This window comes from Myiozetetes cayanensis, unplaced genomic scaffold, assembly GCF_022539395.1.
Source record: "Myiozetetes cayanensis isolate MyiCay16 unplaced genomic scaffold, myiCay2020 scf2-11, whole genome shotgun sequence".
NCBI lineage: Eukaryota > Metazoa > Chordata > Aves > Passeriformes > Tyrannidae > Myiozetetes > Myiozetetes cayanensis.
Genome location: NW_026087411.1, coordinates 4,073,232 through 4,100,891, shown reverse-complemented (window position 1 = coordinate 4,100,891; position 27,660 = coordinate 4,073,232). Strand labels below are relative to the sequence as shown.

At 39.2% G+C, this 27,660-nt stretch overlaps 1 protein-coding gene across 4 annotated transcripts in view; it reads right to left on the bottom strand.

The window, feature by feature from the left end:
* Positions 1 to 1,199: 1,199 nt before the first annotated feature.
* The window catches only part of MAP4K3 (mitogen-activated protein kinase kinase kinase kinase 3), a 72,705-nt gene continuing 46,244 nt past the window's right edge, over positions 1,200 to 27,660 (bottom strand). For 3 of the 4 annotated variants that reach the window (XM_050315805.1, XM_050315807.1, XM_050315809.1), the window contains 16 exons: positions 25,628 to 25,670; positions 25,247 to 25,409; positions 24,146 to 24,249; positions 22,285 to 22,326; positions 21,483 to 21,567; positions 20,385 to 20,464; positions 17,759 to 17,819; positions 17,556 to 17,673; positions 14,520 to 14,578; positions 12,317 to 12,420; positions 11,372 to 11,543; positions 8,690 to 8,758; positions 8,483 to 8,575; positions 6,738 to 6,808; positions 4,761 to 4,816; positions 1,200 to 2,701 (listed from right to left, as the gene is read on the bottom strand). In XM_050315805.1, coding sequence (XP_050171762.1) covers positions 2,614 to 2,701; positions 4,761 to 4,816; positions 6,738 to 6,808; positions 8,483 to 8,575; positions 8,690 to 8,758; positions 11,372 to 11,543; positions 12,317 to 12,420; positions 14,520 to 14,578; positions 17,556 to 17,673; positions 17,759 to 17,819; positions 20,385 to 20,464; positions 21,483 to 21,567; positions 22,285 to 22,326; positions 24,146 to 24,249; positions 25,247 to 25,409; positions 25,628 to 25,670 — 1,408 coding nt within the window. In that variant the 3' untranslated portion in view covers positions 1,200 to 2,613. The remainder of the gene's footprint in view (positions 2,702 to 4,760; positions 4,817 to 6,737; positions 6,809 to 8,482; positions 8,576 to 8,689; positions 8,759 to 11,371; positions 11,544 to 12,316; positions 12,421 to 14,519; positions 14,579 to 17,555; positions 17,674 to 17,758; positions 17,820 to 20,384; positions 20,465 to 21,482; positions 21,568 to 22,284; positions 22,327 to 24,145; positions 24,250 to 25,246; positions 25,410 to 25,627; positions 25,671 to 27,660) is intronic. The other variant, XM_050315806.1, reaches the window with a different exon arrangement.

Genomic DNA, 27,660 nt, shown 5'->3' with positions numbered 1-27,660 from the left:
TTTACCACAAGACACCCTGCCTGCTCCCAGGCAGCACAGAGGGGGTGGGAGGAGAGAAAGGGAAGTCACACGGGCTGTTAGAGGAGCTGTGTGAACCACCTGTAGGCAAAGGCCTTGCTCTAATCTCATGGAGCTTGTGATGGGATTTGCTGGCACCGGCTGTGCTCCCATCCATCAGCCACACACCCATCCCAGCTCCAGGCCAGGGTGGGGGTGGTGTGAGCTCCCACCAAGCACAGCTCAAGAAAAGTTCCAGTTCAAGGTAACTGCAGGTCTAGCAAAGGAGACCTTTTGATTTACCAGATGCCCAGGCTCCTGGGCTCAGCTGAGGGCAGCTGTCAGCAGAGCAGTCAAGCATCTTGAGAGGGGGAAAGGCAGTTTTGTGGCACAAACCCCAAATCCTGCAACAGGACAATTCCTCAAAAAAGCAGGAACCCTTCACTTCTTATCTCTAAGGCTGGAGAGCAGCATGGGAACAGCAAAGCTGTCCTGAGTACATCAACAGATTGGGAACACGCCTGTCCTAGCACAATGCTCTCCTTCTTCCCCCATGTCACCACCCTCTTCTCTTTATTTTTAGCTCTTCCAGTTGCATCCCAGCATGCATGCTTGTACCAAAAGTGCTCAACTGGAATAAAAACCAATAGCCCTTAGCTTCTGGTGCCTATAATTCAGCAATGGCCTGAGAAACTTGGTCCCAGCTGCTGCAGAACCCTCACAGGAGGAAGCACGTTTACAGCACCATTAGCTATACTGTGCTTTGTGAGTGAGGAACAACCCACAGGAGGCAGGATGGAAATCCCCCCCAGGGGTTTCACAAGGGTGCTGTGAAACGCACACAACTTCTTGCCTTTTCTGAGAATTCGGCTTCTCAGCAGTGGGACTGGCGCTGCCTCCTCTCCCGCAGGCTGAGCTGTGTCTCAGTACAAGGAACAGCTGAGATGGGGCCAGCAGAGGCAGCGACCTTGAGGCCCACGGGCAGAAAAAAACCCTGCTGGAAGAAAAAAAGTAAAACCAGTTTTGCAATCAATGGAGGTGAAACAGCAGGCAATGGAGGGAAGAAACCAAGCAAACTGGAATTTGGAAAGACCTAACTCAAATACATACATCCACTGCCTAAAGGGCTGACCCTTCAGTGCCAGCCAAAATTGAGTAGAAATCCAGCAATCTGACTGTTCATACATTCAGAAATGCCCAGCTTTGGTGTTTGGCACAACCATTTAATAGCAGAATTCAAAACTCAATGTTCCATTTTAGTCTTACGTGGAAAATCAGTGCAGGTGATAATCTAATTGTACAACAACATGTTAAAAAAATTTATTTTACATTATATACATTAGGGAACATATTTCAAAGCATTACCAATCACAACGATAACGCAGGCCATAAATCACTTTTAATTTAGTTTGGTTTTAGTGTATATTATCACAATAAAATATAAAGAACATATACAAAAAAAAGGACTCAAATGTGTGCATTTTGCTTAAAACTTGGCATTTACACACTCCACTGGAAAATAGCAATCAAAAATACTTCTGATCAAAACTAAGTTCCCGTGATGCGTAGTAACCATTGTATTGTTTGAATGAGGTAGTAACTAAATTATTTTGGCCATGTGTTAACATCCTAAAATCAAGAAAAGTGTGAAAATGGTTATAAGGCCAAAAAAAAGTCAAAATGGCAACATCTTTGAGCCATTTCCACAATGTGGAATGTTGCTCCTTTTCATCGTGATATGAAACTATTTAGCAAGACGAACAATAATACTAATTTTTATCATTGTATACACTAATAATTCAAACACCTATTGCAGAATTACAGCCAGGTACCACTAGTCTGGGACTGACACCCATCCATACGGTATTGTTTTCAAGCATAGAGAAGTAATCATAAGGAAAGTTTTAATTAAATATAAAAATACAGGTGTTTAACTGGTTTGTTTCACAAAGAAAACTACCCGAGTAAACGAAAAAAAGGAACTTTGAAGCCCGAGTCATATCCACAAAGTCACAGCTTACCTTTGTGACTAAATACATCACATCTTAATATATTGTGCAAACATGAACACCAGTGTGTTGTATCGAAATTAAAACAAGATTGTAATCTGATTACAGCCTTGGTTACAATTTCTAAAAGTTAATATTTATTTGTATTAGTAAATTACATATAATAAAATACAATAGTGTTGCTAAATGTACTATACTTGTTGCTAGCATCCCACTTTATAATAAACACATGAGACGTCCTTATAATAGTACCCCGATTTAATTTTTGCATCCTCAGTGACTTTTACATCTGTACAGGTAAGACACTTGTACTAAACAGGAGGACCTCTATCTACAGAAAGTCAGTGTAGGGCTTCAGCAAGAAGTTTCACTGAAAAATACTGCATATGTACAAAGATTACATAACAGTAAATTAAGCACTTCTGTGGTATTATAATGCTTCTGTGTCCATACCACAAACAATTCTCGTCTTCCTCTCATGCCACAATAAATTATAAAGTAACTGAAGTGGGGTTACTGCAGCTTTTGTGCAATTCCAGCCAGTCACGAGTGCTGCTGCAGCAGGAGTGTTCTCTTGTCACAGTGAGCTGCCTGCCACGTGCTGTTCTCAGTAACTGTTCTCATGCCCTGCCAGGATGTACAAATTGCTGTTGGCTGTGGGGTTGTCCGTCGGTCTGCTCTCCAGCACCACGACCCTAAAACGACAATTAAAAAGCCATAATGTCAAGTAAGCCTTCGTTTAAAAACAACCCTGGATGTAACTGTAAACATTCTTTACCAAGATCCAGCTGACTGGTTGTCATTTCCCTTTCCCTGGATGCCTCTGGTCCAAAAGCCACTCAAACCAAGCTCACGGTCGTGTATAGAGCAAGGTCTTCAAAAATCTCCCACAGCCTCTCTGGGCTCCTGCTGCACTGCTGAACCACCACAATGTTTTCCCCTCTTTTATCCAGCTGGAATTTCCCTTGCTGGAACATATCCCTGTGGCCTCTCATCTTTTCAGTGAGGGCTTCTGAAGAGGGTCCATCACTCCCCTACTTCCCAGGTTTGTGCTTTCCTGGAGCTTTGCAAAGCGAATCCATTAATCAGGCTCCAGTTCTGAAGGTTGTTAGTCTGCCCTTTGCCACTGGAATGGCAGATGACTGAGGATGACACTTCTGAGAGCATTTCTAGTCTTTTCCTGAGTCTATGAAACTTCCTCCAGCTCTGAAAGTCCCAGAGACAAAAATTTGCAGGCCTTGAGAAGCCTCAAGGAAAAGATCTCTCTTATTCTTTTTCTTGGCACCCACTTTCGGCCATCACTGTAGGCAGGAGACTGGGTTAGCTGGACCTACACTACAACTGCGAAGACCATAAGGGATGTCCTAGATCAGACCTTTCTCTTCAAAGAAGAGAAAGTAGCAGTCACAATTTTGCTTCACAAACTGCTAGAGATTTTTTTCATCAGGCATGAACTGCTAAAATTGCTAAATGGACCATAAAGTTCATCATTGCATTCTCCTCCACAAACACCCTGAAATGAAGGAAGAGTGGGGGAAACTCAGATCCATCTACTGTGCACTCACACAGGAAAGTTTGCTTGCTTCAAAACTATAGTTCAGAAAATCTCCCCTCTGCTCAATGTGCATGAGGCAATTCCCTGTTCACCAGAAGAAAGCAACATGCAAGCTTTTGTTAGACTGACATCAGGTTTTTGGCTTCTCAGAACCCCAGTTCCTACGAACTGCCTAGGAAATGACATGTTACTGGAAAAAGGTTTCACAGCTCAAGCACAAAACAGAAGAGAGCTGTAAGGGAAAGGGTATATGAAGAAATTGGAATTAATGTCTATTGCAGTGCAAACTCTTTAAACATTGTCTCAGACTTGACAGACTATTAGAGCAAGCCAGAAATAGATGGGACCATATTTGGGGAAGAGGACATTATTTTCACAAAGCAATTTTTTGCAACGTCACTCTAAGATGACACTTGAGTTTACTGTGAGCAGCGTTAAGACAGAGACAATTCTCAAAAGAAAAATTAAAGCCTATCTTTTCACTTGTGAATTCATTACTGGTGAAACTGTCACATCAGCATGCACTCCCCAGAAGACAAAACAGCTGCTGTTTCCGTGGCTGTTACAGAAGTACAAAGTTCGAAAACAGGACAGAGAAAGTTGAGGAAGTCGGTGACACTCCTAAAACAGCAGTTACTGACTCAGCAAGCTGCTATCTGATGGGTCACACAGACATGGTGTTAGTGTCCTGCAAGGCAGACACCAAAGAACAGCTACACTAGGAGTTACCAAGAGCTCTTACAAAACCTCAGCTGTCATGCTGGGAGAAAACCAGGTAGATTTCCTTTCTGGAGGTGAAAGTGAGATATTTAAATTTTTAAGTATTTTTTTGCATTTTTGTCTCCAGAAGCAGATCTTGATGAGCAACTGCAGCAGAACATCTGAAAATAAAGATTTCACCAAATTAAACAGAAGAATTACAGTGCAAAAAGGAAGCTCCTGGAGATTGCGACTGCAGCCAAGTAAGAGCTTCTTGCATGGCTGAGTACTTCTGGAAGCCCACAGACACTTTTAGAAGACTTTTTTTTACTTATTGAAGAACGAGCAGTAAGCTCAAAGGACTGGAAGGTAGACACGTACACAAAGGAATGTCTAAGATGGCTAAAAAAGAATTTGCAAGAAGCAAGGAAAAAGAACTTTTACAAGGTAGGAGAACACATTCTTTTATTTTAGTATGCCATGTTTACTTATTTTCTTACCTGTCCGATCCCAGAAGCCTGAATATCCTCGTATTATCAGAAATTTCTTGTGTGATCTAGACAATAAAAATAAGTATTTACATGTTAAGTGCATAAGTGGTTTTGTTTTGTTTTAAAATCAGCCTACAGGAAAATACTGACTGTGACTTATTTTACCAACTGACTGCTGATTTAAATCCGATAGAGAATTTAATGCAACTGTCATTATTAAATGAAATACAAGTTTTCTGTAATTCCTCCCACAACAGCAGGGCTCAGCACAGTACTTGAACTACCAGTGCAATTCTCTTAACAGCCATGACTGAAATAGGTACCTGTAGGGTGCAATTTGTCTCACTCTAGAGCGGATATCAAAAAATGGGTCGGGTAAATCACGCATAAAACATATTCTTCTGAAATTTTGAATTACAGTAATAATGCACTATTCTGAAACATATTCTGAAAATCTTAGCAGAGAAATGTAAACAATTTGTGGTACTTAAGCCCATTGTGACATTTCAGACTAGAGCCACAGAGCTTTGTTTTCTGTGGGTGAATTGTACTTGTGTAATACATCTTTATGATCACATGAATATCAAAGCACCCAAAAAACCATAATGCTATTCAATAAAGTCAACCAAAGCCCACTGCATGCTCCAAAGGATATCAAGTCACATTGTGAACAGGCAGTGCTGTTTACAAAGCTCCTTTTCTACACAGCCAAATTTCACATTCTTGAGGAAAGCAGAGATTCTTCTCTCCTTCCCGGATCCTAGTAATGTTAGCCGACCTAGTGAATGCACTTTCAGCACAGAGAACTTGCAAGAGCATTTTAATTCACAACAATGAAGTTCTGCACTTTGCTAAGAAAACTACTTCCTGCTTTCTGTGGGGCTGAGCCTGCGCAATCTTTGCCCAAATTTTGAGTGTCTTGTCTCAGAATTCACACAGCTCTCCTGTTTCATTCTTCCCACTCAATGAAACCATTGTGTAAGGAAATAACTTTGCGAGCAGCTCAAATTGTCCCCAATTAGACCAACTGTATTATATTAGGGAATCTGAACTAACGGTGTCTTCAAAGAAAAAAAAATGCTGCAAAGTTAGGCCAGTCAGGTTTTTGTCCTGTGTAACCTCTTCCTACATACTACATAGTATAAAATTCCCCAAAAGTAACAAATACGGTCACGACCTGAGCCTGGCAGTGAAGGCTTTTCATATCACAGATGAAAACTGGTTTATTTTTTTCAATGGCTGTGGCTAGTAGGACAGGATAGATAAGGAATTCAAAAAATTCAAACAACCAAATTAAAAGACTTAACTAAAATCCTACAAAACACAGCATTTTCACTAACAGATACACAAGGTTTGCATCAAGGAAAACAAAAAGATTTGGGAAGGTACTTATAATGGTTTAACTCTGTATAAAAATCACATTAAATTGGCTAAAAAAGGGACTATTTTAGAAGAAAAATAATCCATGCTTAGGTCAATCTGAGAGTCTTCTCTTAAAAACGGAAAAATACTTCTTGTGAAACCTGGCCACTAAAATCTTCGAAGTATTTGTAAGGCAAGAGAACATGGAAGAGACTAAAATACATCAGGCAACTCCTGTGATGCTGTGACAAAAAGCTAAAGCTTAGCAGTGGAACTACTGGCAAAGCCCAAATTTTGGTATCCATATGTGAGAGGCCAAGGGACTGACAGTGGTCTTCAAAGCAATTTAAGGTGAAGATCAATGGTCCCAAGAATTAGGTTTGGGTATTTTCTATGGCATCCTGACCTGGTTTTTGTTTCCGCTTTGCATGTTAGATGTGATGTGGCTCTTGCACAGCTCCACTAATACTAATGAAAAAAGCTTAGAATGAGACTCCAGCTTCTAGGTCTAACCTAGGAAGTTACTGAGATGTTTTTACTCTTTTTCAGACTACAGCATTATGCATTTATCCTCTGCTTGGTTTACGTAAGAGGCCAGAATTTGAAGGAAGATGCAGCACTCACCTCATTCGATCTAAAACTCCTTCCTTGCATGCCGTGTTTCCAGAATGCCAATACACTGTCTTGTAGACAGACTGGTAACAAAGAACACTGGAATCAGTTTTGAGGCATAACGTCAACTCGTGCTTTTAAGGCCAAAAGCATGACTGCAATTTTGAAATCTGTAAATTTATGTTTTATTGCATCACATTCATACACACAGACTGCAGAACATCTCACAGGAATCACTGAACCTGCTTCAAAAGTAGCTGCATTTATAAACTATTTGTTTAGTGAGGAGGGTTTCAAAGTATTTCTACCTAACCAGAAAATGTTCTAGATGTGAAATCCTAAATGTGTCTTTTCCTCTTCTCTGTGGGACATTATGTTTGAAGGGCCTGAAACTTTAAAGCTTCTCCTCAGAAATAAAGTCCCTCCAACTCCTTACTATTTTAGCTCCCATTGTTCCTTCTCTCCTGGTGCTACCCTCCATCTGTGCACACATCCCCCCTCAACTCTTTCAAAAGCATGTGATGCAATCTAGGTATGTAACCACTGGAGAATTGCCAAAATAACTTATTCTTTCTGTTTCACAAATTTAATCCATTCAGATTCTTTCCAAGGAAACAAAATTTATGTAACCTATGACATATAATTTAGTCTTTGAGCTACTTTATAAAAATGGACTGCACAAACACACGTGCAAAATGAGTTAGGCATGAGTGATTCACAGAGTTTATGCAGGTTGTATTAAGGTATTCCTTTAGAGGCTGAAGGTCTCCATCATACTCTCAAGATATTTAGCTTAATCAGGATTATTACTCCATTCAAAGTGCTCCTAGGAAAACACATTAATAGCATGCTGAACCTTTCACTGGGCCTTCTCACACAAAGTGAACTGAGATAGTGTTTCAAATGCCAAAGGCTAGACGGTTAGCATACCTAATTATTTACTGTAACATTAAGCAAATTAATCACAGAACATCTTGAGTTGGAAGGGACCCATAATGATCACTGGGTCCAACTCCCTGCTCCTCACAGAACTACCTAAAACTAAACCATACGACTAAGAGTATTGTCCAGATGCTCCTTGAACTCTGACAAGCTTAGTGTTGCGATCACTTCTCTGGGAAGCCCATTCTAATGACTGATCACCCTCTGAGTGAAATGCCTTTTCCTAATATCCAATCTGAACTCCCCCATGTGCAGTTTCATGTAATTTCCATGTGTCTTATTGCTGGTCACCAGAGAGGCGAGACCAGCACCTCCCCCTCCACTGCCCCCCCCGAGGAAGCTGCGATGTGATCACCCCTCAGCTGTCTCTCTAGGCTGAACAAACCAAGTGACCTCAGGCTCTCCTCTTGTCTTCAAAACCTGTCACCATCTGGGTCACCCTCCTTTGGACACACTCTAATAGTATGACATCATTTTTATATTGCGGACTTGAGGCGAGGCTGCACCAGCACAGAGCAGAGCGGGACAATCACCTCCCTTGACCAGATAGTGATGCTGAGCCTGATGCACCCCAGGACATGGCTGGCCCTTGGCTGACTCATCTTCAGATCGCCATCAATCCAAACCCTCAGATCTCTTTCCACAGGGCTGGCTGCTCTCCAGCCTCTCATCTGCCAATTTTTACACACAACCAGGATTACCTCATCCCAGGTGTGGAATCTACCGCTTACTCTTGTTAAATTTCACACAGTTGGTGATTGCCCAGCTCTATAGTCTACATGGATATCCAAAACTAATAATGAATTCCGACTTACCTATTGATTCAATCTGAAAGTCAAAGGTGAGTTCTGATGACAGTTTGCGGCTGGATTTTAACCTGCCTTGCAGATTCACTATTTTTATGCAGCCTAGACAATAAATAAGGATATGTTAACCAAGAATTATCTGCAATATATGACCTAATTTAAAGACAGTATGCATGTACATGCATATTTATATATTTAGCTGATACTAAAACTTACAATCCAAACACACCAAAATGGTATCTCTCTCCAGCTGTGTTACATGTACAACACTCGTCTCTGTAGTGTCTATAAAAAAATGACAGTGTTAGTTCATAACATAAATTAGCATGAAATTTGAAATGCAAGTTCTAGAGATTGAGACGATTAGATGGGTTGGTGTTTTTATCTACTTAAAATCTTCATCTTACCAGTGACATTTCTCTTCTCTTAGGCATGTCCACTTATCTAACATGTTGACTGTGACAGGAAAACTGAAGCTAAAATATGGAACTAAGTATGGATTTAATCAAGCCTTTTCTGAGCCATGTCACACAAGCAAATTCACATGTACATTGTTCTCCATTCTCTGTTGGTGTAATTTAATACTGCTGTTACAAGAAAGGGCAGATATATATGATAGTGTGACTACACAGTGCTGTTTCATTGCACTTTTCTTCTGTTTATTTCTAAATCCTGCTACACTTACATATTACTACTTAATTCTTGCTGCTATTTGCAGACTTTCCATGCCCAGATCTTCCAAAAATAGTGGATTATTTTCTTATCAAAACTCTTAAAGTAAGGGTTATTTTCTTCTTTTCTGGGTTACAGCTGCAGCAGTCTCCATCACAGCCAACAGGGATTTGATCCACAAGTGGATATTTTAACTCAAAAGAGAAGTGTGGTTTTGGTCCATTTGTTTGTTAACATTAAAATTACACATAAAGCAGCTCTTATTAATTCAACATTACTGCCAGTGATTCTGTAGGCATCTTTCACATAGAAAAGAGAAACTCAGTAAATCCATTAGAGGCAAGAAATTACAGTATGTTACCCAAAATACAAAAGCAGCTCTCAGTTAAATTATAAAATACATGGTTCTGCTGAGAAGCAAAAAGCTCCTCAACAATGGCAGAAATGTGCTCATGAGATGGTCCCTCCACCTCTTTTTTCCTGTTTTTCTTGGAAGGTATACCAAAGGCAGATGCAGCCACAATGAAAGCGTGCAACAGAAAGACTGGAGGATAAATCTTTGCAACCACAAGTGCACTATGGAAACATGCACTGCACTGGCTGAAGGATGTCAGGGAGAAACCCCCCAGCAAGTCTCTGCCAGCTAATTCTTTTAAAATATCTTGATCAGACATTTACAAAATAATGTCAAATGATAAAAACTACTGTTCGATGGAAACTATTTGAGACCATGTAACAGGTTGCACAGAGGTGTGGATGCCCCATCCCTGGTATTGCTCGAGGCCAGGTTGAATGGATCTCTGAGCAACCTGGTCTAGTGGAAGGTGTCTCTGCCCACAGCAGGGGGGGTTGGAAGTAGATGATCTTTAAGGTCCCTTCCAACCCAAATGTTTCTGTGATTCTGTGCAGTACACACTTTACTCATTCAGAAAAAAAAAAGAAATCTGTTTGATTGCATTATCACTCTTCTGCCAGCAGGGGACAGAAATAAACCAACTCAACAAAAGGATTTAAACTGGAGTCACAGAAATAGGAGTAAACAAGAACAAACAACGTGAGAATACACAAGTGATTCAAGGAGATTAATAAAGAGGGTTTGGAAGGCACAATGCAATGCTAAATTTTCCACATTAAAAAAAAATGGGAAGGGATTAGTATTCCTCTATTTATGCACTGATGCAGACAATATTGAGAGAGAAATGACAACAGGACATTTCTCTTCAACATGTTACTTTTATGGACTCTAGTATAAAGTCACACAGCTACACGAGTGACTGAAAATAAAATGCACTGTCTGAAGTCGTTAAGTGCCTTAACTGGCCATCCACTGCTCGCTTTGGTTTTCCGTAACTATGCCTTAAACTGTGTCAAAAGCTGATGCTCTTTTCAGCAGCAGGAAAGTCAGTGAGTATCTTCCTGGTAAAAACTGCTGTTCTTACCAAATTCTGCAGTACACACTCAGCTGGACTCATACCTGTGTATGCCAGCACAGGGCCGTGTATAAATTCCTCATGAATAGACAGGGGATCTATGCCTGGTAAAAACAAAGCTTCTAAACCTGCAGGCTATGACTAGGGCTGGTTCACTACTGCATCGAGGTTTAAGGGACAACCTTGCAACTCTACAAAGGTAATTCTTAGCATACTTCTTTAAGAGAATTTCTGCTGTTGCTCAGACAGTGGCCTCCTCACTCATGGTGCCCAGACTGGTGACGGGGCAGACAGTTGGTTTCCTGCTACCAGTTGTCATAATCCCTTTTGTTTTCCATAAACACCAGAAGAATGCTCTATCTCAGCAGGAGGCTGATAACACTGCTCCTAACCACAGTGGCATACTATAAGACAGCCAAACTACACCTTACAGAGATACTGAAAGAAATTGCTCCGAACGCAATTCTGCTAAAATCTATTAAATGAAGTCATGGTGCCAGGGTAAAGCACAGAACAGCACAGTGGGTAATAAAGTACAGTGTAATTTATGGAAATGCAAGAAACCATAACTCTATCCTCTGCTATATCAAAAATCTCAAGAAATCCAATCAGTTTAACAAGTAGAAACGTCAAAAAAGTGCATGTACAAGCAGGTACAACCAGATACTCCTTCAAACAGAGAACTTACAATGATCACTTAACCTTAATAATTTAACCATTTGCTTCCTCAGAGTGATTCAGTTATAACAAGAAGAGCAAAGAACATTTCTGAATGCAATTACAACAGCACACAAACCTGTTTCTGTAAACCACGAAGAGGTAGAATTTGGGTTGACAGTCTCAAACTTCACCACCTGGTTGAAGTCTCTTCCTCTACTGACACCAACACAAACTAAAGGGAATTCCTGCTCGGGGACTACCAGCATTTCAAACAATCTCAGTGGACAAGGTACAGGAAAATCTATGTGCTAGATTTAGAAACAAAAAAATAGATATTAGAAGGAAAACAAATGTTGTCTGAGTTGCTACTAGATATTTAAATTGCATAGTAGATTTTATGCCATACATTTTGTAACATTTATGTTTACTTTTTCAGATAACAGGAGTTGATAAATATAAAAAGCCTGAGTTAAGAAGTTTAGAGCATCTCATGGCAATTCAGTTAAAATAAGACAGCATGTCTTTCATCATGAATGCCCTATGCAGCTACCCACAGATGAAAACAGTGCTCATCACTGTTCTCCCTGGCTATTAAACCTCTAAGCCTTCTTTTCCAGGCTGATCAAGTTATAGCAACTGCCCTTCCACAAACATGAGTCCACCCTGGCTCCGTCTCTTCAGGTGGTGTCAGATGGGGAGATAACAAGCACTTCTGGGCACCTCCAGTGTCACAAAACATAGAATAAGTGGCCAACTTCTCTCTGGTACGGGAGCAAGACCACTGTTAAGCAGTTTTATCACTTCACTGCCATGACTCAGTCTGTCACCCAGAGGTTTCTATTGTGAAACTAAAGGGCAGTGTTCATGGAGAGAAGGGCTCGGTTCTCTAACTGAATTACACCATAAAAACATGAACATTCTTGTAAGTATTTTGAGTTAGTTAATACAACACATTTAAATAGCTATTTAAAATATAATTTAATAGAAAATAATAAATCAAGAAATGGCTAATACTTGTGTTCTTAACAAGTCACCTTAACAAGATAAAAAGAACTGAACACGAGAGTAACTGTACTTTTACCTTGATTAACATAAATTTTTGCATTGGTTCGACCCACTCTAACAAAACAATGCTAGACTGTAGTGCTCCACAAAGGTACTTGTGGCCTGTATAGGGATTCCTCACTGTCAAAAAAGGATACAGAATATTAGTGTATTAAGCACATACAAGTTATAAACAATTTCCAACCATGTTACAAAAAAATAGTTGACTGTATATACGTTTGAAGTGTCTTGGCTCTACTATGCTGGTTTGCCCAAACTATCTCAAAATCATCATGAGCAGCTGTTAAAGAATGGTTTTTTTTCCTGACACAGACAGTTATTCAGCAGGCAGTGAACAACCACTGTCACTTGAGAACAGCTGAGCTGCTGTTCAAGCACCATCACAGCAAGTACTGAAAACCCAGGAGCTCTACATTTCTGATGAACACTTCTAGATCATCAGGAAATTCAGCTGAAACTGAAGAACAACAGAAAAGCAGAAGTGTTGCTCTTCAATTGTTTATCAGAACTCAAAAACGGGTAGAGAACAAAGTTGCAAAATCAGGCACTGTGAAATTTGAAGTTTCTCAACTTCAATTCTACAATCTTGACAAAATTTCACTCCTTAAGCACTACCAATATATCCTTTAGGACAAACAAGTGTTATTTTGCACTTCGTACAAACACATCTAAAGACCAAATTTTACTGTGCAGCAAACTGTAGGTCATCAGGCACTTAGCAACACAGTTTAGATAACATGTCAAATATGCTCATGCTACCTTACTGACACAGAAACTCATCAGCAATCCCTCGGCACCTTAAACATCAGCGCTTAATTTCATTAATCCAATTTCTCACTCAACGTTAAGTCAGACTAACTGCAAACTGCATCAAATAATGCTTGGTGTGACTCTTAGTAAGGCTGAACTCAGCACCAGAAACCACTAGACATGCAATTACCAACACTTATAAGGTGCAGAAAGAAGACCAGACGTGCTTGTCTTTATCTGCCTCCTGTGACGTTCCTGCTTCCCCAAGGCCCAAAGCAGACTTATGCTGCCAGCAGGAATGGAGGCTCAGGTTGCACCAAGTAAGCTGTGCGGAGGGGAATCTGTTGTTTCTCCCTTTGGACATGCCTTTTGCAGCCACCCTTGTTGCCTTCACAAATTATCACTTGTACCTCCTCGTGCAAGAAGGGCTCCAGGCTTATCAGGTTAATCCATCTCTGAATGTCAAGACTCCCCTCATACTGTCAAGTACTACAGCACCCTTGTTAAACTCTGTGCCTGACAGGACAGAAGTCACAGGATCACAGAGCAGCACACCACTAGGTTTCTCATTTTATAAACAGAAACGTGGAAACATATGGACTTCCAAATTAATTTTTATGTCAGAAAGTAAGCATTCACACGTACTCTGATCCCTGTCAATCCACCCCTTTGGGTGTTCCCTTCAGCATCCAATAACACTCACAGCTTGACTTTGATACTTCAATTAGAGCTCGGGTTGGACATACACCCAAACATATCACTATGTACATATCACTAACACCCCACCATACCCTAGAGATAAGAAGAGATATTATCAGGATAAATTACATGCTCGCTTTCCACTAAGTCTCTGAAAACATCCTGGACTCCTCACACCAAACATTTGATTACGGAATACCAGGTAGAACATTTCCGGGACACAAGAGCTCATCTACAGTTACCTTTCCTGGGGTTTTTTCTTTGTTTGTTTGTTTTTTAAATCTATCTTCCCCCTTAACACAGTGCAGCTTTGAAACTTCAGTAGCTGGCACATTACCGAACACATTATAAATGCTTCAGAGACAACACTGTCCTCAAAGAATTGAAAATACTCCTCGCTTTTTATCATCCAATATTGGTTAACTGGAACTTGTGCTAGGAAGTCACACAGCTTAATCCTGATGACAACTTCTTTAAGTTGCTCCATCCATGGAGATTAGGTTCTTCCTGAGGACTGGTTTAAGTTTTGATGCCATTCTGCTTCTCTGCATTTCTTGCAAATTGTTTTTAAATATTAAGAGTGAAATGGGAAAGTTTTAATTGCTTAAACACAAGGACTAACCTGAATGAGCTCACTGTCTGCAAATGCATAGTTTCATAACAATGACAAAAGTCTCTTCTCCCTTCACATCCTAAACCTGACACAGTCATCTTAATACTGCCACCATTTGTATTGCTTCTTCATACTTATTCTCCAGACCTTTACTTACCAACACAACACTTTTGACACCATTTAGTGTCAGGAATTTTTGTAGATACTGCAAACTTCCTACAAGAGATAAACACAAAATTACTGATCAACTAAAACAATCGAGTGAATTTGCTTTTTAAACAGTTGCTGATGGAAAAATATTTGCCTCACTAAAAACCCGAAAATATATGTTTATATATTTCTTCTCAGAGTAATATGCCTGGAACATACATGGTGATCCCTCTGTCAGTATGATGTGCAGTTATGCAGCACTAGGAATGCAGTTAAATGGATTATGTGTAATGCATTATGAATGCAGAGGAATGGAGAGGAATACGGACCTCGCTGCCATCAAGTGCCATTTACCACTATCTCTTGCTATTTAATTACATGTATTTATACACCTGCCTGGATAGTCTGTTGGTTCTGCCATGATGATTATTCTTTGTAATGCTGTAACTTATTGTAATCTTGTGCTGGATACTCCACAAAGTCCACCCTTGTCTTGTCTTTGAACTACAGTGTCTTAGGACATGTGGACTGTGGGGTGTGGGAAATTATGCTGTACTGGATAGTTTGCTGGGACACAATCCTTGCAAACCAATATTTAAATATTTAAATTTTTAATTTAAATATTTAAATTTCAAAGGCAGCACAGCATTGCATTTTGAGAGGAGGTACGAAAGGGGGACTAGAAGGCAGTTCTGCAAGATCTTTTCTGATGTGCAGGGGACACTCTCTGAGAAATCATGAAAACATTTGGAAATTTATCAGATAAGCCAGGAAAGTTTTTATTTGTTGGTAGTGGGAATCAGAGTTTCTACACAGTCTGTATTGAGACTGGTCATAGTAGTCTTGACAATAAAAATAACTAATTTGATGCTGTGGAAAAGATGGGAATAAGTGGATTGATAAACAGAGGTTGCACTCAAAGTTATGAATTGGGAAAATAGTTGTGTAGCATTTCAAATGGAGCTGTCCAGAAGTGACTGATAACGCAGCAGGTCTCAGCAGCATGAAAACTGAGTACTAGTCACAAATTTTGCTGGGAACAAGTCATGAAGGATTTGAAAGGAACTGCTCAAGAACACTCCAGGGAAAGAAGTTGGAATGGAGACTTAGCACGGGCATATTTTCTGCTACTGAATGTTTGCCTACCAATTATGTAAGTTGAGCTTAGACCATTTTGCAAATGAACATACAAGCCTCACAAATTACTTCAAGTTCTATTTTGTCTTGCAATTTCTCTACCGAAAACTTTGCTTTTAACATATGTACATTTTTCATGCAGCACTCATCATCACAGTATCCAGGAACTTGTTTAAGAATACACTTTATTGGGGGTCTGGTAGGAAAAAAAAAAAAGTTTTTCAGACCTACTTCAGATGTAGGTCTTCTGCCTGGTTAAATGTTACTACACCTCACAAGAATTAAAACAGCAAAACAAATTATCTAAGTTAATATCTCCTGCCTTTGAATGACTGGCTTGGCACTTGCACATTCAGGTTGTGTTGCATTTTTCTTGGGAAGTAACATGACTGGACAAGAAGTGTTCTGAACCCTCTGCAACTCAGGTGAGGTGTCATTCCAGGCTGAATGTAGGATGAAAGTTTTCCTAGCATGATCCTTATGACAATTACAGTTATTAGTCCACTGCTGATTCAGTTCTCAAACCACAGTCACCCAGCCAAAAGTCAAATTTAGAAGAGAGAGGTGCAGAACAGTGGTGCAGGTACATAGAAGACAACAACTCAAAGCACAAATAATCTCTTAGTTATTTTTAATTTACCCTCTAGGAGGAACACAATTTTCAGACAGGCATTGCACCATTACATCTGCAGATAACAAGAAGCCTTCCATGAATCCAAGAATTAAGTGTTAATAGGTTGTTAACAGAACCAAAGGCAGCAGTGAATCAAGTTTTCTATAATACAATTTCATAACAAAAATCCTATTACATTAGAAAAAACAGTGTCTCACTATGCACTTTAAGAACCAAAGATTTTTCTGCAATCTAGATTAGTGCTACCAACTCCTCCTCTTGGGATCTGAATGGACTACCAAGGCTTGCTTGGCAGTGTCCTGGTTCCAGCCAGGACAGGTTCAGTTTTGGCAGTAGCCAGGAGGGGCATGCCTAGGACACAGAGGTTATTCTATACCACCTCAGTTCATTACTGGGGGCAGGGGAAAGGGAGTCTCTTCCAGGGAAAAAAAGATGCCTTCTGGGTATTGTTTCCGTGTTGCTCTTTCTTGTACCCTCTGTCATTAATATTGTTGCTGTTCTTATCTCACTGTCATTTCCAGTAAATTGTTCTTGTCTCAATCCATGATCTTTACCTTCTGTACCTCCAATTCTCCTCTCTATCCCACTGCAGGGGAGGAGGAGGGAGCACTAAATTGGAGAATACCACTCCTAAACTGACAGGCAGTCAGCACGGTACCCAGTTTCTGGAATTTTGCATGCACTTGTTAGTAAATAAAGTTGGAGAGGATGGGACTGCATGCACAACATACTGTAGGTACCTAGAGGCAAAGGTATCTTCTACACTGACCCGTGAAAAACGACCAGCCAATGATGGATGTTAAATCTGTGCTCCAGTTCTACTCTTCCCAGCTTTCAAAATAACCCGTGAGCCCATTCCCTCTGCATTACACATCCTCACACTTTTTAAAATGGAATCAAAAGATATTGCCTAGAGTACCTAATGTAAGACCATCATTTCTACATGACTGAAATATCACAGGTTAATATCACAATATTGACCACAGATTTTGTTTAGCACCAAGAGCAAGCAGGATTTACCATACTAGACTATACCTGAAAAGAGCTATGCCCAGAAACAAGAGGCTACGTGACAAGAAGGTAAGATGTACCAAAAGCCTAATAAAAGTATATTCACATCTTGTTTTCTGTAAACGTAGGGGTTAACCCTCTGATTAACGAGTGCAACTTGTAAAACAGAGCTCTACATTATTTGATATTCCCAGAGTTTCACTAGCATATCCTGAACTCTCACAATTAAGGTATTCTGATATATCCTGTGAGGGTACTTACCTGGGAAGTATTCGGTCAGGGAGTTTGTGTGCTGGAATAGCAACAGGTAACTTTTGCATTTGCCTTGCATAATCAAAGAGTCCTGGTAGATTATGGGAATAAAGCTGAGAAGCTTTACCTGGAAATTAGAAAACAAACCACACTTCAAATACAAAACCAAATGTTTACCAGCACTACCGTTCAGAGGTAGCACAGTAACTTACCAGATATTGATAACAAACAGTTGTTCATGACATATAACCACGTACACCTTCGAGGAAATAGCTGATGAAAGGAAGGAAAAACAAAGAAGTAGTATACAATTTGATATATACAAGATATTCATCAATTCATCTGCATAGATGACAGGACAAAACTAATACTGACTTGCTTTTTGCAGCAGAAATTAGCTTAAGCCGAGTAATGTTTACCTGGATTCCAGAGTTAATTCAGAGTAAATCTTAGGCACACATGCAATATTTAACATATGCATTAACATTTAGACAATTACCACATTTTATACTCATGTCTTCAAGTACACTATAGTTACTCCACAAGATGTCAATATAAAGATCAATCAATCCTTTTTCAAAAACTTTAAAAACCACATTTTCTCCTTCAAAGAAGAAAAGTTTAACAACATAAACTTCAGTAAGTAAAGCATGGTCAACAAACCACGGCCATTCTAAAGCCTGTGACAGTCCAAACCTCTTGAAACAATTAAAACCGGCACTTTGCAGGGACTACTCTCCACCTGCATGATTACACATTTCACTGCAGTGATCAACAGATGCAACAAGCGGTCAAGGCAGAACTGTTACTTGTTAATTCCCACAATGACTAAAAAGATGAGGATGAAAGTAACAAGGCATCCCTTAAAAAAACTTAAACAAAACCAAACCACAACTACTTTCTTTCCCCTCTCACCTAACTTCTGGAATTTATTGGCACAAGATGTCATGGAGGTAGAAAGTATTAACAGCCTAAACAAGGTATTAGACATGCTTATGTTCAGCAGGTCCAAAAATGGACACAAAAAGCAAACAGGCAGGGATCTTCCAACATCTCTGATTCAATGACTGTAGTAGAGTCTGAGGAGAACAGACAGCAGACAGTGACCAAATTCATGGGCATTTCCACTGCCACTTTAGAAAATAGACTATTGGGCTAGACAGACCACTCAGGAGGACAATTCTTTTGCTCTTAAAAAAACCCCAAAACACTGAAGAAAACAAGAAACCAACTCCCCCTCAATAAAAATTCATACCTTGAAGGTATTCTAACTCCAGGAAACATATATATATTGTATATATATAAAATATTATTTGTCCACTGGTGAAGTTTAATGTTGTGAAAAATAATCAAGGATACTACTTTTACTTTTATACTGAGTTGTATCAGACTCAGAGTAAACAATGACATAAAACACAAAATTTGGAAATGCTATTAAGGCCCTATTGACTGTTATCATAAATAATGATGTGATAAATGGTTAGCACAGAGGGTGCACTTTTATTCCTGAAGTCTTCTCATAATCTGAACACACTGTAGGAACCACCTGCAGTAATAATCTAGCAGCCTGCTTGTATCAAAATTTAATGTGCAAGTTTGATTGACCTTCTGTAGGTGCACAGAATATTGTGATTTAGTAGGTCTGGATCTGAGGATTAAAGAACAGCAGTTCTTCAAATTAGCAGGTTAATTGACTGTTCACTCCATTCCTCTTGTTCCACACGAGTGGCTGTTTTAGCAAGCATCTCTTCTTGTCTCTAAGTGCTCATTCAAACACTTCCCTGAAAGCTCACTAGACCACACACTACATGGTTTTCATTACACCTGTTCTCCTTCCTTGCCAGTTAAAAACCAAACCAAAACCAAACCCCAAAAAGAGCAATGACAAAAACCAAACAAATCTTCCCTTGGTTTATACCTAGCCTACAAGTACTATTGCATTAGTGATATTTCTCAGGGTGGGTTTTACAACTGTAGTGCAGCAGCAGAGACGTTCCTGAGCTAAGTTTAAATTAGGTAACTCAAGCACCAGTATGAATATGGGTTACATGGAGCTCAGTTCAAGCTAGCTAGGCCTCCCTCTCGACAAACAGACATATCTACAACGTCTGGACCCTGGAAGATGAACAAACACCAGTGCCTCCAGCTTACAGTATGAAGGCTGTCCTTGCAAAATCCTCCATCTTGATAGCAGATGCATAGCTCCCTAAGTTAGGGAGAAGGTAGGAAAGAAAACAAGTCTCTTAGAGAGTAACAAAAGAGCTGGAGAAGACACCATACAGAAAAGCCTGCAATTGGCATTTTCCCCCTCCCCAGTATCCCTTCAAAAAAATTACTTTTTATAAGACTCTGCAGAGACAGAGCTTTAGGTGGAATTCAGTAAGCTGAGTCTCACCAGAAAAGCTGCTTTTAAGACCAAAAGAATGGAATCTAGTGTATAAAGGAGCTCCTTGCTTCCCTGTAGCTGAAACACAATGTTTGTTGCAAAAATTCTATACTGTACCAAAGCTTTAAGGAAAATAGAAACTTTCAACCAAAATATATCAGGGATATTTCTTACTATTTACCTAATCATTTAACTGCAGATCAATGCACTATGGTGAAGTTCAAAACACTGACAGGTGAAGATCTCCTACTTGAACATGGTTCAGCCTACAAAACACTTAAACATGACTGAAAAGTATCCTCAATAGCAAACATTTAAGATAGTTCTCAGTGTAACTAGTGCCTAGATAAAAGTAGTAAAAACTATTTTTACAAGGATTATACAACGTTAATCTGAGTGGTTTGGAAAAAGGGATGTATTTTTTTTTCAACAATATCAAACCAGAAATATACCTGCTCCATTGATGTTTCATGAAGTTCATTGAGGTTCAGAGTGTAAATACCTTCTTCTGCACCAAATATCAAGTACTGATCTGCAAACACAAACAAAAAAAAGCTAGAAATCCTGATGTCAGGGAGGTGTATATGCAGCTCTTTATCAAAAAAGGACTTAATTACACACATTGAAACGAATCAAACTATAATAGTTATAGTATTTGAAAACATGGAAAATTAATCCTGTTAAGGAAGCTGGGGTTGTTGTTGAGATATAAGGGAATATCGTCTTTTTTCTTTATGACTAACAATTGAAATGAAAAAAAGCTATTCAACCACAAGCAAGAATTCATGTGGATAATTTCCACATATCCTACTTAGACATTTCCATATATTATGTGAAATATTCATTGCCTTCTTTTGGAGTACTTCTACAGCAGTATCGACTGGAACATTTTCTCAGTACTTTGTGGGTGCCTCACTTGAACATAATCCAAGCTCTGGATTGCATTAGGCACGCAACAGGACAGACATCTCATCCTGAGATGATGTCAACTGCAAAAGACTGACTTCCATAATTTCAGTTTCCAAAAAAGCCTACATGTTTTCTTGCTGACTAGCTCAGTCAGCATGTCTGTACAGCTTATATGCAGAAGGTGTAACTGTAGACAAAGCAAGTACAATGTTACCAATTATCTCTTTCATCAGGCTAGATAATAAAGCACTAGACTGTATGCAAAAATAAACAGTGGCAGAATCCTGTAGGACCAGAAAAATCTAGAGAAAAAAACCCTCCAAAGTGAACAATAAAAGAAATAAATCTCAACTAGGACCTCCAAAAGTCAGATTTTTTAAAAAATAAATTAGGATTGGCATCCTTTGGACTAAAATGTTAAGAAGAGACTTTAACTTTGATATTTAATTTATTCTTTTTAATCACAGCAAAGATCTGCACCAAATATACCTTCATTAAAAGAACATCATAGCTTCAGACAGTGTAATTAAAGAACACTTGTTTATATGAATATCTATTTTAAAAGCAATAGTCTTGCTCATCTAGGCACTCTTGAAATCCAAGGAGAGGACAAAAAGGCTAAAATACTTATCATATAATACCTCTTGTATCTGGATTTATCCATGAAGTTGCACAATGAATTTTTAATGGACAGCCATTGAAAACCTTTGAAAAGCAAGCACCCATCTGTAGAAGTGAAAACAATTAAATATCGAAAAATTAAAACATTACAGTTCCAGTAGGATTATTTTTACTTCAAGTAGTAACAACAGGTTAAGAGTTGCCATGTGGGAAATAACCTCATCCATAAAACAGAGCACAACTACATAAATACACTGCCCAGTACACATGGAGGAGAGTGGTGAAGGCAGAAACAAATGGTCAAGGAAGGGAAAGACTGGCTCTTCTGATCACAGTGCTGGTTAAAAGCACAGTGACAAGCTTACACAGATATTACAATAAAATTCTAGTTTGCTTTATTCTTCAAAGGTGCACATGGGTATCTGCAACACTTACTTCCAGCCCTAAGGCATCTATGAATCCTATCTTCAGAAGTTTTGAATCCTAAGAGCTGCATAGCATAAACTTGGAGCTATCTGCAGTTCCTGGGAGAGATCAGCTCCTCACATCACTACGTACCTAAGTACTAGTGTGACATTAGTCATATAACTATCACTCACTTTTTTAAAGAAGCAAGTAAACAAAAAACCTTCCAAATTCACTGCAATGGCACAAAATTAAGGGAGATTTCTAAAATACCATACAGTGGCTTAGCATTTCTAAATGATATTGGATTTTGTAATTAAAAAAACTACAAACATTCAAAAAATGTAGTCTGCCAGTTTAGTAAGAAAACACATCCTGCTTCCCACATGCATTGAGATATGACTCAGCAATACTCACGTGTACTTTAGGCGTGGGAGGAAGGCCATTACTAATTGGTTTCTAGAAAATAAAATTTAAAAGTATGTTTACACTCACATGCACACTAAGCGTGAACATGTATATTCTCTCCCCATGTGACAGCATAACAAACACAGAAGTAAAAAATTTTTTTAGAATGCTGTCAAAAAGTACTGGATAAATAATTAAGCATAATTACATTTATAAAAATGTAAATATAACTACATTTATATAAATAAAAAGCCGATACTTACAGCTACATAAGAAATAGATACAAACGCTCCTTGCAGATTTTTAAGACAACAGAGTTGTGTTATGTATTTCTACACTACACTAATGGAACACACTGAGCACCTACTGAGAAATTCCACTGTGCCCGATGCCATAGGTACTAGACCTGAAAACCTTGGCTGAGCTTTGGCTACAGTCCCATTTGTAAGCACAAGGTCAGACTACAGACCCCCCTTCCAACTGACACTTCCGTAATTCTGTACGAGTTTGCCGACCATGTGTCTCTAATAACCACACACCACAAACTACCAGTATCGTTTTCTTTCATTAAAATCTTCACTATGATTCCCTAATATCTCCTCATGGAATGTCTGCATAACCTTATGCAGTATTTTCACATTGTGATGGTACCTGTAGGAATACCACATCCAGTACTAAATATTGCAGCAATTGCTCAATTGTTCAATATTACAGCATTAAATTTTACCAATCAGCACTATATGCATTTTCCTGTATCAGTATCAATTTCTCCTAGCAAAAACATGCTTCTCAAGAAATGTATTTTACAGGTAACATGGCAAACCTCAAACACACAATTTCAAATGCTGAGTTCAAAGCCGTTCAGGTAATCCTACGTTCTAAAGTACTGCCAGTATTACTGGCATTTCCTTAAAACAAAACAAAACAAAACAAAGACCTAGACAACATTTCTGGTCTACTTCCTCTTCATTTCTCACAAGAAAAGTGACATTTCCAGCCTCACCTTTAGAAGAAGCCCCCAAAGAGGGCAGTTTCATGTTACATTTAATCTATTCTAACTACGGATGTCCCACTCTCTCATCTCACATTCCCACTTTTGCTTTTGCACCATGGAGTGACCACTTTGGAAGCCATTTTTTGACTTGATGGAAAATCTCACTTGAAAAAGGAGAAAGGCATGCAGGAAAGGGACCCTTTCCTCAGCTCACAGCTGGTTCAGGTTACCCATGGTGTAAGACTGCATTCTCTCCATGAGCACAACTTCATATGAGTACACGTAGTTCAAGTCTGATCCTAAACTCAAGCTGCTAAACCCTGAAACCTGGAGCTGCAGAGGCCAGCAGGCAAATGGCTTGCCTATCCAGACTTCAATCTACATTTTCATCACCTTTTTCCCCTTAAATACCAAAAAGCCTTCATGCCTACACCTAGGATAAGATGAGGGCTCATTGGGGAACAACCCTAATTCAGCTCCTTTCCCCAGGGCCAGCCAAATCTCCCAGCACGTTGTCAGGAGCAGCATATTCCACACCCTCACTTCCTTGTTTGCTTTAATAGTCACTGCTCAGTACAATGCATCACAGCTCTCTCACAGGGTCTCGCTCTTATTACACTTCTGAGGTCTGCAAAGGAGCAAGTAAATCGTATATATCTGTGATAATGTTAGTTTCTAAGGAAATTTAAACACCAACCCAAAATTCAGCTGAAGACTTTATCACAACTAGACAATCTAAGGAACTGTGCTTTGATTCCAAGTAAACAAGATGCCATCCAGCATAATTTTAATACTAAAGAGCATGGTTGCTCCTTTTTCTTGTACATGTAAAACAGTCAGTCAAGGCAACTTTAAAAGAACACCTTAAATACCTACCAGTATTTCCTTCTTTTCTTTCCTTAAAAAATTAGTGTCTCTAGCTTCATTCGGTGGCGATTCCTCTCTTTCACCGTTTAATTGTACAGAAGTGACTCCATTACCTAGAAGAATTAATTTTTAAAAATGTGCTCTTCTACCTTCACCTCAAAGAGCAATCTAGCCTAAGAACAATTTTAAAAGGCCAACATTTCCATTTAAGTCAGAACATGTACTACATACAGTACAGTACAAAACACCCTAATTTATTTCTGAAGCATGCGTGTTTTTCCATGTGCACATATAACCGTCTATCGAGCCACATTCAACCTCAGTCCATGACTTCTGGTAATTAATACAACTCCAGTGGGGGCATAGAAAGTGATGCAGTCACAGTTATGAGGAAAAATGTATTGAACATACCCAAAGAAAAACTTGCCAATAGCTAACACTTCAATTACTGATTCCTTACAAACAGCCCTGAAGCATTTCTGAGCACTAGATGTTTAAGCACTAGAGTCAAATCTTTAACACGACAACTGCAGTACTGAGTATGAAGCAAGGAAAAGCTGGCAAGGTATCAATTAGAAGTCAGACATTAAGCTTGCTTAAGAGAAGCCAATTCAAGACAATTCTCAAAGCACTGGACTAACAAAAGCATAAAATGAACAGCCTGAGCAGACAGTAAACAAACACAATTACCTCCTATACTACCCAACCCAGTTCATTACATATAAAAGCAAACTTTGAAGGCAGAATTCTGTTCTTGACATGTCAAATGACAACAGTTGACACACTGAACCTGAAACCTACACACATACTTTATTTAACAACCCTGATACTCTACATTATAGCCTGTTGCTTAGGAAAGCAATCGTGTCACCAATGGCATCAGCAGGAATCACGTCAGTGACTTTGGTAGAAGGTACATTTGCCCTTCTTAAGAGGTAAAACATGCTTTCTTCATGCATTTTGGCTTTCATGCGCTTTCTGTTACTTGCCCACCATAGAAAAATTACCTCAGTATGTTCTAATGTGTGCACAGGGTGAGAATGCAGAAATAAAAATCACGTTAGATTATTTAAGAAATACTTGTATACTTCTTGGGGTCATTCTTATTACCTAAAGGATTAGATTTCTGGGGAGGTAGTCGAGGAGGTGGTGGTCTGGGTGGAACGTGAGATGTAGATTTTGCTGGACTCTCCGATGTTGGGCATCTCTTGATTGTCCCTTGATTTTCGTTTTCAGAAGAATAAGTTTCTTGGGGGATAAAGATGGATTTAGGCTGAAAGAGACATTTATTATTACTACTAATAAAAACACGAAGAAAGATTCAAAAGCATCCATGCTACTTCTCAAGGAGTAAAAAACCCCATATGCAATATTTGGATCCTGAAACTTTCACAAGTGAAGAGTTATCAATATAGTAATCTAAATATTCAGCATTTATTTATTTATTTAAAGTGTCCTTTTCTTTTGGGCAATAAAATCCCCCTCACTTACCTTTGGTGGTAAAGGAGGTGGCACTTTAGGTTTCATAGTAGCACTATAAAGAGAAGAAACAAAACAGATTGCTACCCTCCTTGAACCTTGTCTTGCAGTCTGCAGGACGATACAGGGTTTTATAAATGCTATACAAATAAGCCCCATTAACTTGTCAACAGCACCATTATACCCAAATAATGCATCACAAATACTTCCAAACATTTTGTTATACCACAGATACTATATGAAAACAAGTGTCACAGATGCCCCCTAGAGAGCAGAGTGTCACGAACTGATTTGCTGAAGACGCACATATTGTATAGACCAAAGTAGGGAGATAAACAGCAGGCCTGGTATTTACTCTGTTGAGAGGAAAAAGATTTAGGGTATCAGTGAGCTTTTCTAAAGGGTCACCTGTAGGTATGCATGGCAAAGGGGACTTACAACAAAACTGATGAATACCACCCCCTGAAAAATTTATACTGATGACTTAAAACAGTCTGAAAGTAAAATTCCTCTGCAGTGGACAGCTACCCTAGTGGCTAGGTTCTTTGTTTTTGTTTTTTCCATGAGCTTCTTTTTTCACAGAAGTCTTGGGAAAGGCAACTTTTTAACACAAGAACAATTCAACGGGTTGGCTCAAGAGTACAAGATATCAGCAGAAAACAAGAAAGTTGAAGCATGAGGATCCTTCTTCCTCTCCCGGTTCTGTAGCTTAAAAAATATGTTGCATTAAAAAAACAAAATAATCAACTATGTCCCTAAACTTTGTATGTTTTTAAAAGCTCTTATACTGTCTTATTTCCTAATATTTTTGGAACTGAAAATTATTTCCCTTAAATAAAGTAGGAGTACAGCTGTGAAAACTTGACATTCTTGCACAATATTTTCCTTATTTTTAAATAATGTTTCAAAGTTTTGGAAAAATACCCAAGTAGTAAGATATCTGTTTGTATGTTTACAGGTCAACAACTTGTCTGCTTTGCTTCGTTCTTTTCAGGAGTTTCTGTCCTGGTATCTTATCTGTTGCTTATATTTCAGAGAAGCTTGAAGGGGACTTCTGACTTCAGCTGCTGTGGTGGTAGAAATTATCTCCACCATGAGACCAAGTTTAAGTCCTAAGTCACGTGTGTCCAAGTTCCATTTATATTTTCTTTCATATTCTTCCTCTGCATTTCAGACAGCCATTACAATGTTACTGGGCAGCCAAGCAAACAGAAAAGCCAACAATTTGGCATAAAAGTGAGAGATGTTTGCACAAAGGACCAGGTGTCCTTGTTTCAACAATAAGGTTTAGGTGCAGTTTGTCACTGCTGATCATGGAGGGCAGCGTCCCAATAATTTCTGCTTTCCCAGTTTCCATAACCAGGAAATTCAAGCATCAGCAGCCTTGCTGTGCATGAGAGAAAAAGAAAGACCAAAAGAAACAAAATTATTAAATGAAGAGAGATAACTTTATATTGTTCTGTGAAGCATGTGGATTCCCTGTTGCTGCAAATCGCCCAGTTTCATTCAGCGGAATCTGTTTGGATTGGAAGGTCTACAGTGGCCTCATTGTTTTTGTTCTGGATCTGAATGGAGAAGTGACTGATGTCACATGTGCTCTTCAAGCACAACACCATCTCACAGAATACAGATCAAACAAAAGCCTTGAATCTTCAGTGGGTTCCACAGGAAGGTATCTGTGATCAAGTTGATAAACCAACAATTGCTGCAGAGCTTTGGGCTCAAGCAGAAACCAAGATAAGGGCACAGATGCAGAATCTGTCTGATCCAAGGCTGATGCATTCAAGCTTTTACTCCTGTGCTTACCCATGGTCAGGCCCTCTCTGTAGGGTAAGAGTAGCTGGGAAGAAATATGTGAAGAAACAAAAAACACTAGGACTTTTTTTGGAAGACTACTGGTGACTACCCTTAGGGTCAGATGAATTGGAACCTCTCCAGAAGCTATCAGGTTCTTCATTGCTTAATGTAAAAAAAAAAAAAAAATAAAAAAAAATCCACAGAAAGATGACAGAGACATAAGCACCTAAAGTCAATGCTGTTTGAAA